This window comes from Elgaria multicarinata, chromosome 19 (assembly GCF_023053635.1).
Source record: "Elgaria multicarinata webbii isolate HBS135686 ecotype San Diego chromosome 19, rElgMul1.1.pri, whole genome shotgun sequence".
NCBI lineage: Eukaryota > Metazoa > Chordata > Lepidosauria > Squamata > Anguidae > Elgaria > Elgaria multicarinata.
In genome coordinates this window covers 18,390,176-18,405,201 of record NC_086189.1, presented here as the reverse complement: position 1 = coordinate 18,405,201, position 15,026 = coordinate 18,390,176, and the positions used below count along the sequence as shown (strand labels likewise).

At 45.0% G+C, this 15,026-nt stretch overlaps 1 protein-coding gene across 1 annotated transcript; it reads right to left on the bottom strand.

Moving 5' to 3' along the window:
- Nucleotides 1-8,888: 8,888 nt before the first annotated feature.
- C19H9orf78 (chromosome 19 C9orf78 homolog) lies at nt 8,889-14,592 on the bottom strand. Its single transcript, XM_063144842.1, has 9 exons — nt 14,427-14,592; nt 13,291-13,350; nt 12,798-12,849; nt 12,622-12,692; nt 12,382-12,459; nt 11,514-11,711; nt 10,845-10,981; nt 10,191-10,289; nt 8,889-9,213 (listed from the first exon to the last, which is right to left on the bottom strand). The coding sequence occupies exons 1-9, from the start codon at nt 14,507-14,509 to the stop codon at nt 9,122-9,124; spliced, it is 870 nt and encodes a 289-aa protein (XP_063000912.1). The 5' UTR covers nt 14,510-14,592; the 3' UTR covers nt 8,889-9,121.
- Between the last annotated feature and the right edge of the window lie 434 nt (nt 14,593-15,026).

Genomic DNA, 15,026 nt, shown 5'->3' with positions numbered 1-15,026 from the left:
GGGAGAGAACTCTCCTGCGCAAGCGCGTCAGTTTCCCTCCTCCGCAAGGGGGAAAGGGACGTGAAAGCCTCTACGGAAAGCAGGACAGGCATAATCGGCGCATGCGCGGTCAAATTCCGTAGCACTTTTTTTTTTTTTTAAGGTGGCAAAGTCTTCAACGCAGGCAAGGACTTGACGGCTTTCAGCCCGCCCTCGCTGGGTGTTGATTGGCCGCCGGGGCTATGTGGCGAGAAACTAATATATGCATTTAAAATCCTTAAAAAATAAATAAATAAAATAAATATGCATAAGGTGGGCGTGGCTCAGAACGCGCCTTACGCGCGCTGAAAAAAGCAGCCTGAAAGGAAAGTAGGACGGAGGCGCGCGCATGCGCGGGCAGGTACCCCCCCCCAACTCACCTGGCTGGAAGGAAATCCTGCATTAAAAAAAACTTTTTAAACAGTATCTTTAATATGGTTTGCAGCAGTAGCGCATTTACCCCGAAAAGGTGAAACAACATTTCACACTCACATCTTCCTTTTTGCAAACTTTTATTTATTTATCATTATTATTAGTTCCTTCTGACATTATTATTATTATTATTATTATTATTATTATTATTATTATTATTATTATTTCCTTCTGGCTTTCCTTCTGACATCAGCACCGTGCAAGGAAGGAAAAATTCCCCCAGAGCCAAGGTACGTTTGCAGCCTGATCTTGTTCTGTTTGTCAAATTCCAAAAATCCCTGTTGGTGTAACACCTTTAGGAGGCCCGCTCAAAGTTCAGCTCCCTGCAAATGTGCAAGCTTTAGAGATATCCAGATCTCTTTATATTTACACTAACTAGGTTGTCCAGGGAATAGGAGAGTAGGCACGCTGACTGGTTCTTGAAGTCTGGATATCTGCATAGCCTGAGTCTTAAGATGATAAATCAACTAAGGGTGCAATGCTAGCCAGGCTTAGACAGGAAAAAGTCCCACAATTCCCAGCATTGTGGGACTTTTTCTGTCTAAATATGTGTAGCATCGCACCCTAAGAACCTTGCAGTAACTTAACGGCTAGCATATGGGTTTTTTTCTTCCTAGCGTTGCCACCACCTGTGGGGAAATTATTATTATTATTTATTTATTTATATAGCACCATCAATGTACATGGTGCTGTACAGAGTAAAACAATAAAATAGCAAGACCCTGCCGCATAGGCTTACATTCTAATAAAATCATAATAAAACAATAAGAAGGGGAAGAGAATGCACCAAACAGGCAGTATAAAAGTCAGAACAAAATCAAGTTTTAAAAGCTTTAGGAAAAAGAAAAGTTTTTAGCTGAGCTTTAAAAGCTGCGATTGAACTTGTAGTTCTCAAATGTTCTGGAAGAGCGTTCCAGGTGGAAGGGGCAGCAGAAGAAAATGGACGAAGCCGAGCAAGGGAAGGAGAGACCCTTGGGCAGGTGAGAAACATGGCATCAGAGGAGCGAAGAGCACGAGCGGGGCAATAGTGTGAGATGAGAGAGGAGAGATAGGAAGGAGCTAGACAGTGAAAAGCTTTGTAGGTCAACAGGAGAAGTTTATATTGGATTCTGAAGTGAATTGGAAGCCAATGAAGAGATTTCATTTCATTTCAGAAACTGCTCCTTCACTGGGTAATCCCACTTGTGGAGTTTCTTATTTTTAGCAAACACTTTATATTTAAGGGCCTAAGGAACTCTCTGCCACTATAACCCAGAGTTCCACAACCTGACTCATTTCCATTAACACCAGTGCTCTTAGGACACATTCCTATGCATATTGAGAGAGAGAGAGAGAGAGAAACTCCTACAACTGTGTGCCCCAGCCATGCTGGGAGTTGTAGAAACTCCCCCCCCCCAATAGGCATAGGATTGTGCCCTTAGAATACTTTAAACTTCTTAGTAGCTTGCTGTGGGGTGGGGTGGGGGTGTAAATTTATTTATTTATCCTTAAGTTTTACATTTATATCTCAACATTTCCCCTCTCCATTTTATCCTTGCAACCACCCTACGAGGTAGATTAGGCTGAGAGTCAGGGACTGGCCCAAAATCACCCAGTGAGTTTCAGATCTCCCAGTCCAATGCTCTTACTCACACACCACAATGGCTCCAATTGGCAGATTTATGTGTAGGTGCCCAGGGCTAAGGGGAGATGTAAACCTTTATCAGAAGGAATTGAAATGCAAAAAAGTACAAGATAGTGATAATTACCTTAATAGTTGCCTTTCACAAACATTCTTGTGTGATAACACAGACATCATTGCTATGGTGAGCTGATTAACATATGTAGTGGGATAAATATAAAATAAAATCTTTGTTCTTGTTCAAACCACAGATAGTAGAGTTGAGGAGAAGGAGGAAGAGGAGGAGGGTTTGCAAACATGCAGATTCCACTCTGCCCAAGGGATGGGATGGTTTCAAGTTTCAATGCATCCAGGATCACTGGGGACAAGAAAGTAGACAAATGTTAATCCTCCATTTTCAGAAATAGACAATCCAGCTGTTAACTGAAAGCTCTCTCCAGCGCCAGCAAACCAGACAGGGCACTTGGTTGGTGGAAAGCAGAAATTCTGACTAGGCAGAGGAGGAAGTCTGTCAAGGCCTAAAAACAGCAAAGAGTGTTTTTCATCAGAGGCTCTAACAATGCCAATCCTAGCATGGTTCCTTAGAGGTAAGGCACATTTATGTGCAATAAAACAAAGGTAGCTGTGTTACATTGACCATAAGAAAAGTTCCCAAATCCACATTGCTGGGCATTGCTGGCCCAGAGACTCATTTCAGAGTAAACTTTCTGATAGGATTGGGGAAAAAACTTCACACGGCACATTGCCAAACTGTGCCACGGCTAGCACCAGACGTAGTGATGGCCAGCAATTTGGATGCTTTTAAAAGGGGATCGGGCAAATTCCTGGAGGAGAATGGCTACTAGTCTTGAGGGTGATATGCTTCCTCCGGTATCAGAGGCAATGTCTCCCATGTACACCAGTTGCTGGACAACCATCTGTCAGGGATGCCTTAGGGTGGATTCCTGCATTGAGCAGGGGGTTGGACTCGATGGCCTTGTAGGCCCCTTCCAACTCTGCTATTCTAGGATTCTATGGGCGAGAGGGTGCTGTTGCACGCATGTTCTGGGTTTCTTTTTGGCAGCTGGTTGACCACTGTGGGAAGAGAGTGCTGATCGAGGCAGACCTTTGGCAGATGGGTTAGATCCTGAACTCTTGACCAGCACATCTCAGGACAAAAGGCCTATTAATAACGCGTTTAGAATTTCCTTTGGAGTGGGTTATAATCCTGATCCCTCCACCCCGGAGGATTAAGGCTGAGGTCAGAAGGAAAAACAGCATATTGACTAGCCTGTTTTGGGAGGACCTCGCATTGGAACGGGTTAAATCCTGCTGCCCTCCAAATTTATTAAATAAAAAGGGTTGCCCTTCCAAAGGACCACTAAAGGAATGCACTGCATTTTTGAAGGTGGCTGGGTGAGTCAAATGGTTTCCTGAACAGCTATAGAAATGCAGCGAAAGGGGCTGGCTTGTGTTAATTGCCCCCCCAAATCCCTTATTCCATTGTCATCTGCATACAAAATCAACTGAGTTTAGGGATGGTCATAAGAATGCCTTGAGATCCTTGAACCTTGTTAAACTGCCTGGAGGCCGGGAGGCCTTTTGTGATGCCTATGAATTGAGCTTGCAAATGGCCACGGGGGGAATTGACCCAGAGGGCTTGTATTATTATTATTATTATTATTATTATTATTATTATTATTATTATTATTATTATTATTATTTATTGCATTTCTATAACGCCCAACAGCTGAAGCTCCCTGGGCGGTTCACAAAAACTAAAGCCGAAGTATAAAACAAACAGTATAAAAACATGATACTTGGCTCAGAAATACTAAAAACGAGAAGGATCTAGGAATTGTAGATCACAAGCTGAATATGAGCCAACAGCGCAATAGGGCTGCAAGAAAGGCAAATGCTATTTTGGGCTGCATTAACAGAAATATACCTTCCAAATCGCGTGAGGTCCTGGTTCCTCTCTATTCGGCCCTGGTTAGGCCTCATCTAGAGTATTGCATCCAGTTCTGGGCTCCACAATTCAAGAAGGACGCAGACAAGCTGGAGCAGGTTCAGAGGAGGGCAACCAGGATGATCAGGGGTCTGGAAACAAATCTGTATGAAGAGAGACTGAAAGAACTGGGCATGTTGAGCCTGGAGAAAAGATTGAGGGGAGACATGATAGCACTCTTCAAATACTTAAAAGGTTGTCCCACAGAGGAGGGCCAGGATCTCTTCTCGATCCTCCCAGAGTGCAGGACACGGAATAACGGGCTCAAGTTAAAGGAATCCAGATTCCAGCTGGACATCAGGAAAAACTTCCTGACTGTTAGAGCAGTATGACAATGGAATCAGTTCCCTAGGGAGGTTGTGGGCTCTCCCACACTAGAGGCCTTCAAGAGGCAGCTGGACAACCACCTGCCAGGGATGCTTTAGGGTGGATTCCTGCATTGAGCAGGGGGTTGGACTAGATGGCCTTGTAGGCCCCTTCCAACTCTGCTATTCTATGATTCTATGGAGAAAGTGGAGGGAGACATTTCTCTCTCTTTCATAGTACTAGTCATCCCATGAAGCTGAATGGTGGGACAGAAAATGACAGATCAAAATGGAATTCCATACCACAAGATTTTGTGGTGGCCACCAACTCCTATCAAAGGCTACTAGTCATGATGGCTCTATGCCACCTCCAGTATCAGAGGCAGTGAGCCTATATGCTGGGGAACATGGGCAGGAAGGTGCTGTTGGGTTTCCTGTAGCTACTGTGTGAACCGAATTCTGGACTGGATGGACCCTTGGTCTGATCCAGCATCAGGGTTCTTTGTATGTTCTTATTTCTCAGGTAGCTTCCCATGTTCTTTAATTAATGTCGGGCTGTAGCTCAGGGGTAGAGACCCGGCTTGCATGCAGGAAGTCTCAGTTTCAACCCCACGGCGTCTCCTAGGAAAGGATTGTCATTTGCTGAGCTTCCTGTGGCAGCCATTTTGTGGTGGTGCTGCCAAATTTCTGAATGCGTCCACAGCTCAAAAAGGTTGCCTGACCTTGGCGAAGTGTATGGGACCGGGGACTTATGGGACCCGAGTTCTAGTTGCCACTTGGCTAGTTCTAGTCGCCACTTGGCTATGAAGCTCACTGGTTGACTATGGACCAGTTGTTGACTCTCAGCCTCACCTACCTAACATAGGGTTCTTGTGAGGATAAAATGGAGAGAAGAGGAGGATCATGGAGGCCTCCTTGGGCTCCTTGGAGGAAAATGTAACAAACAAACACATAAATATCATTTCAGCACCACTTGTCATCCACACCCGCACTCTTTCTGGAGTGTGGAGTCCTGATTATCTCCACAGAGGGTGGCCACGTGTCCTTTCTATAGAGAACCGTCCTCTATTCAAAGGCATCCTCTGAAGGGCTTTCCAATTTCGGTTTAAAGATAAAGAATCGTAAGAACTATTCCCCATCCATAGTTAGCACTTGGGCAGGTCACCTGCTCACAACCTTCTGGAATGAGAGCTAAATTAGCATATGCAAATGCTATGCAAATCACAGTCCTCTTTTTTGGTGATGCATTTCCTGTTTTGGCAATTCATAAGTGGCCACGTTTTGTGGCATTCAGATTCATTATCTCCACATGCCTTGAAACCTTGTAAAGTTTTACTTTTCCCTCTTTTTTTATTCAAAGCTTTTTAGAAATGAATTATAACAACACAATAACTTAAAATAATAACGAGGAGTAGCACTTTGATACTGTGCCTCAATTACATGCAACTAAGATGGCTGCCAAAATCCTTTCCCCTCTTGGCAAGTTGGGCACTGTTCTCCAGCACTAGGAGCAAGAATCTCTAGGTACAATGGACAAGAAGAAGCATTAAGAGTGCCACGATCCCAGCGGGAAAGGTGGAAGCCATCAAAGGAAGTTACCACAGAGAGAGCATGCTAAGCTTTTACCTCAAGATGGGCCTAAAATGGCCGCCATATGCGTGGCCATTAGAGAGACAGTTACGGTTTACCCATCTTGGCCCTCAGGTGGGCCAACTGGATGAAACTTTTACCTCAGATTAAGAAAGGCGGCAAGGGAGGACATTAAGGCAGGGGGATTTAAGTGCAGCTCAAAGCAATACATGAAATTGTTCCCATCAGTGACATGTTAAGTGGCTGAGGTGGAGTGTGCAACACAAAATGGCTGCCGATTTGGCAAGGAAGTTGAAAATGATGGCGTGAGAAGGGAAGGGGGGATTCAGCAAGGTGGATGATCCGGAGGACTGGGCATGGCGCTTTTGCAGTTTTCTTGGGCATTTTCAGGAAAATGGCCCTGAAATTATTATTTTTTAAAACAAAATGGACGAGTCACGTGATACCCTTGAGAGCTGTCGTTCCTGGAGAACGCACAGAGTGCTCATGCGTGAGAGGAGGCAAGGCAGAAAAGCTTCACTGTGTGCTTTGCATTTTCCAAACACGGATATCTGATTTACTGGCAGGCTTGGACCAACGCTAAGGTTAAATACAATAGAACTAAGACACATGTTGGGTGCCCCAACGTGGTACCCATGTGGGCAACAATATGCCCGCAGACACTTCCCTTTGTGTCTGCAAGGCTCCCTGCCCTTCTTCTTATATATTTTTAAAAAGTTAGCCTTTTTTTCTTATTAATAAAAGTGTTAGTTGGAAGCCTGCTGTGCTGCAAAGTGACCCATGCCAACTTTCTTTCCCAGAAGCCTCTTGGCCTCATATAAGGTTTCTTGTATCCTATTGTAGTGCTCATTTTTTAAAACAGTATTAGATCTTTGCATTAGATCATTTGAATTAGTTGTATTTATTTTATGGTGCTTTTATTTGTGTTGTACCCCGCCTCAATCACGAGGGAGAGGCAGGTAACAAATAAATATATTATTATTATTATTTGTTCAGATTTTGACATTTTAACCCAGCAGAGGATTACAGGAGCAGGCAATGATCTTTTGTCTCATTGTAGAAAAGCACACTATGCATTTGCACCATTGTCAGCTGGAATAAATGGTGTACGAATAATGCAAGAAGCTGTCCAAATCCTTGAGACAAAAGTTGTGTTCGCCAGATTCCTGGCTTTGCCCTTCTGCGCCAATGCGGCCAAGCTTTAAGAGAGGCTGGAAGCAGTTGGTGGGGGAAACTGAGGCAGGACAAGAGAGCAGCTTGAAGGAGTGTGTTCTGGACATAGAAGGCCAGTGGCAAACTGGGTTGTAGCTTCTCTCTGGATAGGCCACCTCCGAGACCCAGGAGCACCCAGGGCTGGGAAAAAGCAAGCAGAGGCCTCTGCAGAAAATACCTCAGATAAGAGGCATGCAGATTGGTGCCAGCCCTGTAGATGCTTTCAACTACAACTCCCATAAGCCCCAGCAGCATGCCCAATGGTCGGGGGTTATCGGAGTTGTAGCCCAGAATATCTGGAGGTTGCCTACCACTGCTCTGGGCGCTAGAGGGCACTCCGGTCGAAGAAATGAACTCAACGGGGTTGGGGCAAACGGAAAACATCTAAAAAATGGATTTAAAAGCAATGATGAACGCGTCTGTGGCCTCAGTGATGAGATAAGCGTGTTCATCCCTGAAAGATATGGGGTACCTGGGAACCCTAACACGCACGCACCTCCAAGAGGGAAAGGGTGTGGGTTTTGATTCCGACGAGTGGTTGCCCTTAACCTTTGGTGGGACTCTTCTAGTCCTGCTACAGAGAAAGGAGAAAAGCAACGAGGAAAAAGAGAGAATGAGATAAATATTGATTTATTAAACGTACTGCTTGTCAGACTGACCTCACAAAGCAGCTTATTTAAACAATAAAAAATCAATACAATTATGCAATAAAACAGAAAAGACAACTATTTGTCTTGGAGACGCCAATCCTGATAATTCTCTCAGGCCGATGCATGTCACTGATGTGATTACCCATTGGTGCTATTATGTATGGTGTCTATATAACCCCCACTGCTTTCAGAGAGGGTTTGACTCATGCATGGGCATTCTCTTGCGAGTAAACTTCTGTGGGGCACCTTTGATGTCTTGATCATAGAACATGGGGAATGGTAGAATCATAGAGATGGAAGGGGCCATTAAGGTCAGGAAGGCCCTGCTCATTGCAGAAATTAAATTGCAAGCACCCCTATTGGATGGCTGTCCGGTCTCTGCTTGAATATGTCCAGGGATGAAGAGCCCACAACCTCTCTAGGCAATTGGTTCCATTTGGTTGTGACCCTGAGGACATTTTTCCTGAGGTCGAACTGAAATCTGCCTTCCTGTAGCTTAAGCTCCGTTATTTTGTGTCTTGTGTGACAGATAACACAGAGAATAATAGAGCTGGAAGGGGCTTCAAAGCCATCGAGTCCAACCCCCTGCTCAATGCAGGAATCCACCTTAAAGCATCCCTAACAGATGGCTGTCCAGCTGCCTCTTGAAGGCCTCTATTGTGGGAGAGCCCCTGACCTTCCTAGGTCATTGGTTCCAACATTGTACCGCTCTAACGGTCAGGACGTTTTTCCTGATGTCCAACCAGAATCTGGCTTCCTGTCACTTGAGCCCATTCTTCTGTGTCCTGCACTCTGGGAGGGTCAAGAAGAGATCCCCTGGTCCTCTGTGTGACAACCTCTCAAGTACTTAAAGAGTGATCTTCATTGCAGCCCTCTTCTGTGTGACAATTGTTTAGGTACTTGGAAAGTGCTATCATATCACCCCTCAGTCATCCCTTCTCAAGACTAAACAGACCCCATTCCGCCTATCCTTCCTCAAAGGATGTAGCTTCTGTTTTCCTGATCATCTCTTTTGCCCTTCTCTCAGCTAGTTCCAACTGATCTGAATCCACAAAAAGGTTACCTACCAGAGATACTCCAAGCCAGTTTTATTTAAAATATAACATTTTATAACTGAAAAAGAAGCACGTGACAACATGGAAGAGTCAGCAATCACGGTACACTTAAGTTCTACGTCAGGGGCAAAACCAACACCTGCAAGAAATGAAAAATATCCCAGCTTTCACGGCGTATTTACACTTCGTTCTCTGGCCAATGCAAACAGGGAACATCCAGGCAATTTCTATGTCATTCTGACAAGCCGGCTTTAATAGCGCCTGTTCATCTTCTTGAATTTCTCATAGTGATAGTCATCTGTTGCTTTCTCATTTGGCGGACGCTTGCGGTTCTGAGGAGAATCTACAAAAGAAATAAAAGGGAAGCGTAAATTAGACATTGATGAACTTCAGAGGTGAGATTACAAGGACGGCAAGTACGTTGTGGAGCAGACGTTTTCAGCCTTTTCAAACCAAACCCACTGTTCATCTGTGGAATCTACTTTTTTCCCTTTTTTTTTACCATAAATGACAAATTTAACTCCTTTTCTCTTTAGAGAGACCCAAGGCAGACGAGGGTGGGTCTCCTTTGGTACAGAAAATAAGGAATTTCGGGAACCGCAACTTCTCATGGGGTGAAAAAGCTGCATGTAACAAAACATTTTCTTCTGTACAACTATGAAAGCAGCTATGTTCTCCCTTGGCAGAGGACAACTCTATCAGGGGTAGCAAAAGCATTTTTCAATTAGCCACAAGAGCTAAACAGAAGTTTCACATTCTACTTCTGAATGAATTGCCAATGCTACAGGCAATTATGATATCAGGCACACAGAACTGGACCCAGGACTCCGGATGTAGCCCAGCCAGTGCAAAATAAAGGGGAATGGTACATCTCATGATTTGGACACACTGTTTTTCTTAATGCAGCCTAAGATCGCATTTGCTTTTTCAGCCGCTGCACTGCACTGCTGGCTCATACTAATATTATGAAATATTATTAAAGTTATTTTCAGATGATTCTTATGGAAGAAGACAAGAACATCTTTCCTAGAGGTGGGTTTTATGAGCCAACAAGCAATGAAACTAACTAATAGTTTAGGACACGTATAGTCATTAAGTCTCTACAAATCATGCCCTGCCATGCCAGCATGTGAAATATGAGCTATTACATTCATCTCCTATTTGTGGGCTTTCCCCACAGGCACCTGGGAACAGCATGCTGGACTGAATAGGTCTGATCTGGTATGGTTCTTCTTAGCTGAGGGCAAAGACCGTTTCTGCATTGTCGTGGCCATACTGGCGTTCCAGAAATCCGTATAACAACTTATTGTAGGAACTTACTCTCAGGTTCCGGTTTTTCCGTATCGCCCACTCTCAGGGGACGGGCTTTAGGTTCCTCTTTGTTTCTTCTTACCGGTGCATGCAGCTCTTCGTGATAAACTAGAAGGAGACAAGCCACCGATTCAGACTATTACAGTAACATAGCAGTGCACAAACCATGGGTTGCCTCATATGTAACACAGAACCATGGTTTGGCTTATGTGAACGAACCTCCTGTTCTTCCTTCTCCTCCCCTCACATGCCTTACTTCTATTCAGTTGCTTACTGTTTCAACTCAAAACCACAATGGCAAACTATGGCTGGTGCTTCTTCTCCAAACCATGTTTTCCAATCCTACTGTGCAAGGTAAGCGCAAACCATGGTTTGCTGGTTCAGCAGGAACAGTAAGTTATGGTTTGCCTTAAACCAAAAGCATGCACATGAGAAGGGAGAGCAGGCAGGCTAGGACCTTCTGCATGCAAAGCAAAAGCTCTACCTCTGAGCTATGGCTCCTTCACTACTTGTCCCCACCTCCAGCTCAGATTACACCCTGCAATTCCTCAGCAACGGTGCAAAATGTGGCCGGAGCACAGGTGGGCTAAGCTGAGGCTGCCTGGACGAATGTCCCACTTGTCCAGTGGCTGTGCTGGCAAGCCCTTGCCAGACGGGACTCACATCTGTTGTGTTGGACGTAATTCACGGCCATGTTTGTGGGAACGAAGGAGGTTTCACTGTCTTTCTTTTTATTCTGCTGCTCAGCCAACAGACGTGCCTTGGCCTCCTCAGTGGAGATAATGTTTTTGATCTTTGCTCTGAAAGGGCAAAATAAGAGGGTGGGGAAAGTGAAATGCTTTCCATATAATACTATGATTATTATTCTAGGTCAAAGGTGGGTAACTCGGAGGTTTGGTAAGGGGGATATTTTTGCTACAGCCCACGGAGCACCCCCACAGGCAAAAAAAGGGGGGGAAGGCCACTTTTAGCACTATGTAGCACTTAAAGGCTCAAATTTAGCTTTAGAACAAGTTAAAAGTTGACAATTTCAGTGTCATAGAGCACTAAAAGTGGCCATTTTTGTGTGTAAAATTTTTTTGGGGGGGCATCGTCTCTGAACTGGGGTCAGCAGAGGTCATACGCAGCAGCCCCAGGGGATTAATGTGGGTGATGTCTCCCACAAAGCAACAGTTTTTGCTGAGCGTCCAACGGCTGAACCACCAACCGCACCTATGCTTCCTCTCCCAAGATTCCTACCCTCCTCAGCTTTCTCACCTTGGGACACCCCCGAGTTCCCCATCCAGCTGGAGAAACGGGCTGGTAGGGAAACAAATCCCCCAAGGCACCTACTCAATTCCCAGATCCACCTCCGGAATCCCGCTCAACATCTGATTGGACAGCATCTCCTCTGTCTTCTTGGCCGAAGAGACCCGGATGCTCTCGGGGAGCTCGTACAAGCAGTCTTCCGCGTTCTTCTGCTTCACTTTCTGCTCTTCATTCTCCACGATCCCCTTTCTCTTCTTCAGCTCCGTTTCAATGTATTTCATCCTGAAGAGGGAGCCAACATGTCAGGCGTCAACACCTAGGAAACCGCAACTTGGCTTCTTTGCGGGTGGGAAGTTCCGCTCATCGTTTGAGAGGGCCGTCAGTGTGGCAGAACCTTCCTATCTTTCCCCTTTTTTTAGCCCCGAAAAGCTTAAAGTGTCTCCCTGACTGGGAACAGTAGATGAAGTTCCTCGGTCAGGCAAGTCCACCTAATGGGTGCCCTATTGGTCACCCACACCAAGATGTGGACTGGCTCAAGTCTTTGGTCTGATCCAGGAGGGCACCTCTTACATTCTTTTAAGCAGAGTGCAGGAGACACTGCTATTAGAGATATTAAATATTGTTGGGGCACCCCGGTTGTGGAATACCCTACCCTTGGAGGTCCGACTGGCACCGACACTGGCTTCATTTCAGCGCCGAGTTAAAACATGGCTTTTTATCAAAGACTTTGAGGGATAAGTTCTCCGTGGTTGCATACCGTTTTAACTGTTTCTGCTGCTTTTAAGAACATCTCTACTGCTTTTAATTTGTTAACGACTTAATACGTTTTTAGCTGTGTGAGTTATTTGTTGTTTGACACTGTTCTGGGTTTTTTCTGTATGCTGCCCTGCGATCCCAATGATATAGGGCGGCATACAAATGTTTAAATAAATAAATAAATAAAACCGCTTACATGTCAGCATCTTCATCCCTCCTGTTGGTCTCTGCCGAAAAAGAGGTCCCAAGGTTCAGGTCTTCCTCCTCACTGATCCTACACGGGAGACAAACGCACAAAGGGTGGCCTTACACCAGGATTGGGAATTTCAAGCCCTCCTGTGGGACAAATCTGCCCCGTTTGGGGGGTATTCCAGGCAGCCTCTCCCGTTCTGAGGAACATGCCCCCTGTAGAGGAAACCAGTCATGTCACACCCACCTTTCCTTGCCTCGTTCTTTCAGTTTCTTCATGTCCACCATTCCACCAGTCTTTATCTTAAAGGGATCATCCTGAGGAGAGGGGGGGAAACCTATAAGTGATCTCATCATACCTACTTTTACAGTTCTGGGTAAGAGAAATCATTTCCGCCCAATCCCTTCCCTTCCTGAACTTACCACCAGCGTCGTCTCTTCTTGTAATTTCTCCCCCACGAGTAAAGCAGCAGCACTTGGAGGAAACACACACACAAAAGAGAGACTCAAGTCAATCAAGAACTCCTAGTTTTATCTTAAAGCTGGCAGCAACGTACTGCATTTTGCTTCATTCTGCATTGCTCCCTCAAGCCTAGCCCCTGCCCTGAATTGCAGCTATTTCTCTGGATGTTATTCAAATTATTCTTGGCCATCATGAGGGCTAGAAACTTTTCAAAAGCAAACAGATTCTCAGAAAAGCAAAGCTGAGGTTCTGGGGGCAGCCAGCATTCCACAACAGATATTTATTATTATTATTATTATTATTATTATTATTATTATTACTATATTATATTTATTTATTTGTATCCCGCCATTTGCCCAATACTGGGCCTCTACGCACCCCTTACCTTAACAACGTTCAAGCTTACAAGGTAACCTCCGAGGAACTTTGAGGTTCTTTTCCAATACCACTTACCTCACCCCATTTGGTCTTCTCCTGAGATTCTGTACTTCTTTTGCTTCCTCCAGTTTTAATCTGAAGGGGGGAAAGAAACAGAATAGTTTTAAGACTTCAACGGGAAAGAAGAAGGAACAAGAGAGACAGGAGGCGGCAAAGGGAACATCAGGGCCTACTCCAAGTCCCTTCCACCAGCCCTGCAGAAAGTCCACTTAACCTTTCCTCTTCCCTCCCCATCCATTTCTCCTTGTGCGTCATGTCTTTTTGAGAATGTAACGCAAAAAGGGAGAATAGTCTCAGGATGCTATAAACAAATTTATTGTAGAAAAGCCTGACACGTTCTGGGCCTCTTGCTTTTTATTAGGCCTTCTTCAAGGGGTTGCATCAATGCCTACAGAAATTATTTACAACAGATAAACCAAACAAGACAATAAAACATAAGACAATCTGTTGTAAATAATTTCTGCAGACATTGTTACGACACCTTGAAGAAGGCCTAATAAAAAGGAAGAGGCCGAAATGCGTTGGGCTTTTCTACGATAAATTTGTGTATAGCATCCTGAGAGTATTTTCTATTTTTGAGTTCATCTTAGATGCTCACCCGCCTTGCACTCTTCTTTAGATTGTAAGCTTTCGAGCAGGGACTGTAGCTCAGTGGCCAAGCGTATGCCCTGCATTCAGAAGGTTCCCAGGTTTGATCCCTGCAGCATCTCCAGGTAGGGCACAAAAAACTGCCTGAAACCCTGGAGAGCCGCTGCTGCCAGTCAGGATTGAGAATACTGGGCTTAGGGGTCCAAGCATCGGACTCGGTGGAAGGCAGCTTCCGGGTTAGCTTTGGCTGTCATGTTTCATGATTTACTGGAAGCCTTTTCTTGACAGAGCAGCAGAATAAAAACACTTAGATACACAATTAAATAATAAAGAAACGAGGCATTAGGGATACTTATCCAGCTGCTGTTTTCGTGGTTAAATTGAAAGGATGCTTTTTAATTTTTGCATTATTGTTGTTTATTTATTGTTACTTGTTAGCCATTTTGCATAGAAAGTCCCACTCACTCCTGTCTGAATTCGTCTTTTTGCAACCCCCCATGCCCAAAGCCCCCCCCTCTTGGGACCTCCACCCCCAAACGTTTAAAAGTGGGGGGGGCACCCACCGAACCTCCTCGGTGATCTGCTCGTCCTCGTCTTCCTCCTCGGAGTCCGCCTTCCTCCTTCGGAAAGTCTTCCCCGCCGGCATGATCCTGGCTGCGCGGTCGACAAATCGCTCCGATCGCTTTGCTAGAACCACAACAATGGTCGCCCCTGCTTCCGCTGCCCTTGCCGCGCGCAATGATGACGGAAGAGGCGCGGGCCGAAGCCACAGCCACGGCGGCTTTTGCCCTTACTATGTGAGGGCGAAGAGATACTGGGCTGGGGAGTGTGGGTGGGAAGGAGACGTAAAAAGGCGATAGAGTGATAATCCCACGGTCTGATCACGGGACGTCTTGGGCAGGATCTACACTACTGCTTTAAAGCGCTATAAAACTGTTATAAAGCGCTTTAAAGCAGTAGTGGCTGTTTATGCCACTTTGTGGTTGTGGTTGCTTTTAATCCGAAGTAATTTTAAAATAAACTTAATAACAACGCAATAATTAAAAAAAACCCACAATTTTAAAATAAATTTAATCATGTAATAATTTAAAAATCAGTTTGAATTTTTATTTATTTATTTATTTCATTATTGCATTTACATCCCCGCCTTTTTTTCTCCAAGG

Bases quoted from the DNA above. Each gene is read 5' to 3' on its own strand.
- C19H9orf78 (XM_063144842.1), bottom strand. From the start codon at position 14,509: ATGCCGGCGGGGAAGACTTTCCGAAGGAGGAAGGCGGACTCCGAGGAG. The intron at 11,712-12,381 runs GTAAGCGGTTTT...CTCCCTCTTCAG, and splicing joins AGGGATGAAGATGCTGACAT to GATGAAATACATTGAAACGG. The intron at 10,290-10,844 runs GTGAGTCCCGTC...GTCTCCTTCTAG, and splicing joins TTACGTCCAACACAACAGAT to TTTATCACGAAGAGCTGCAT.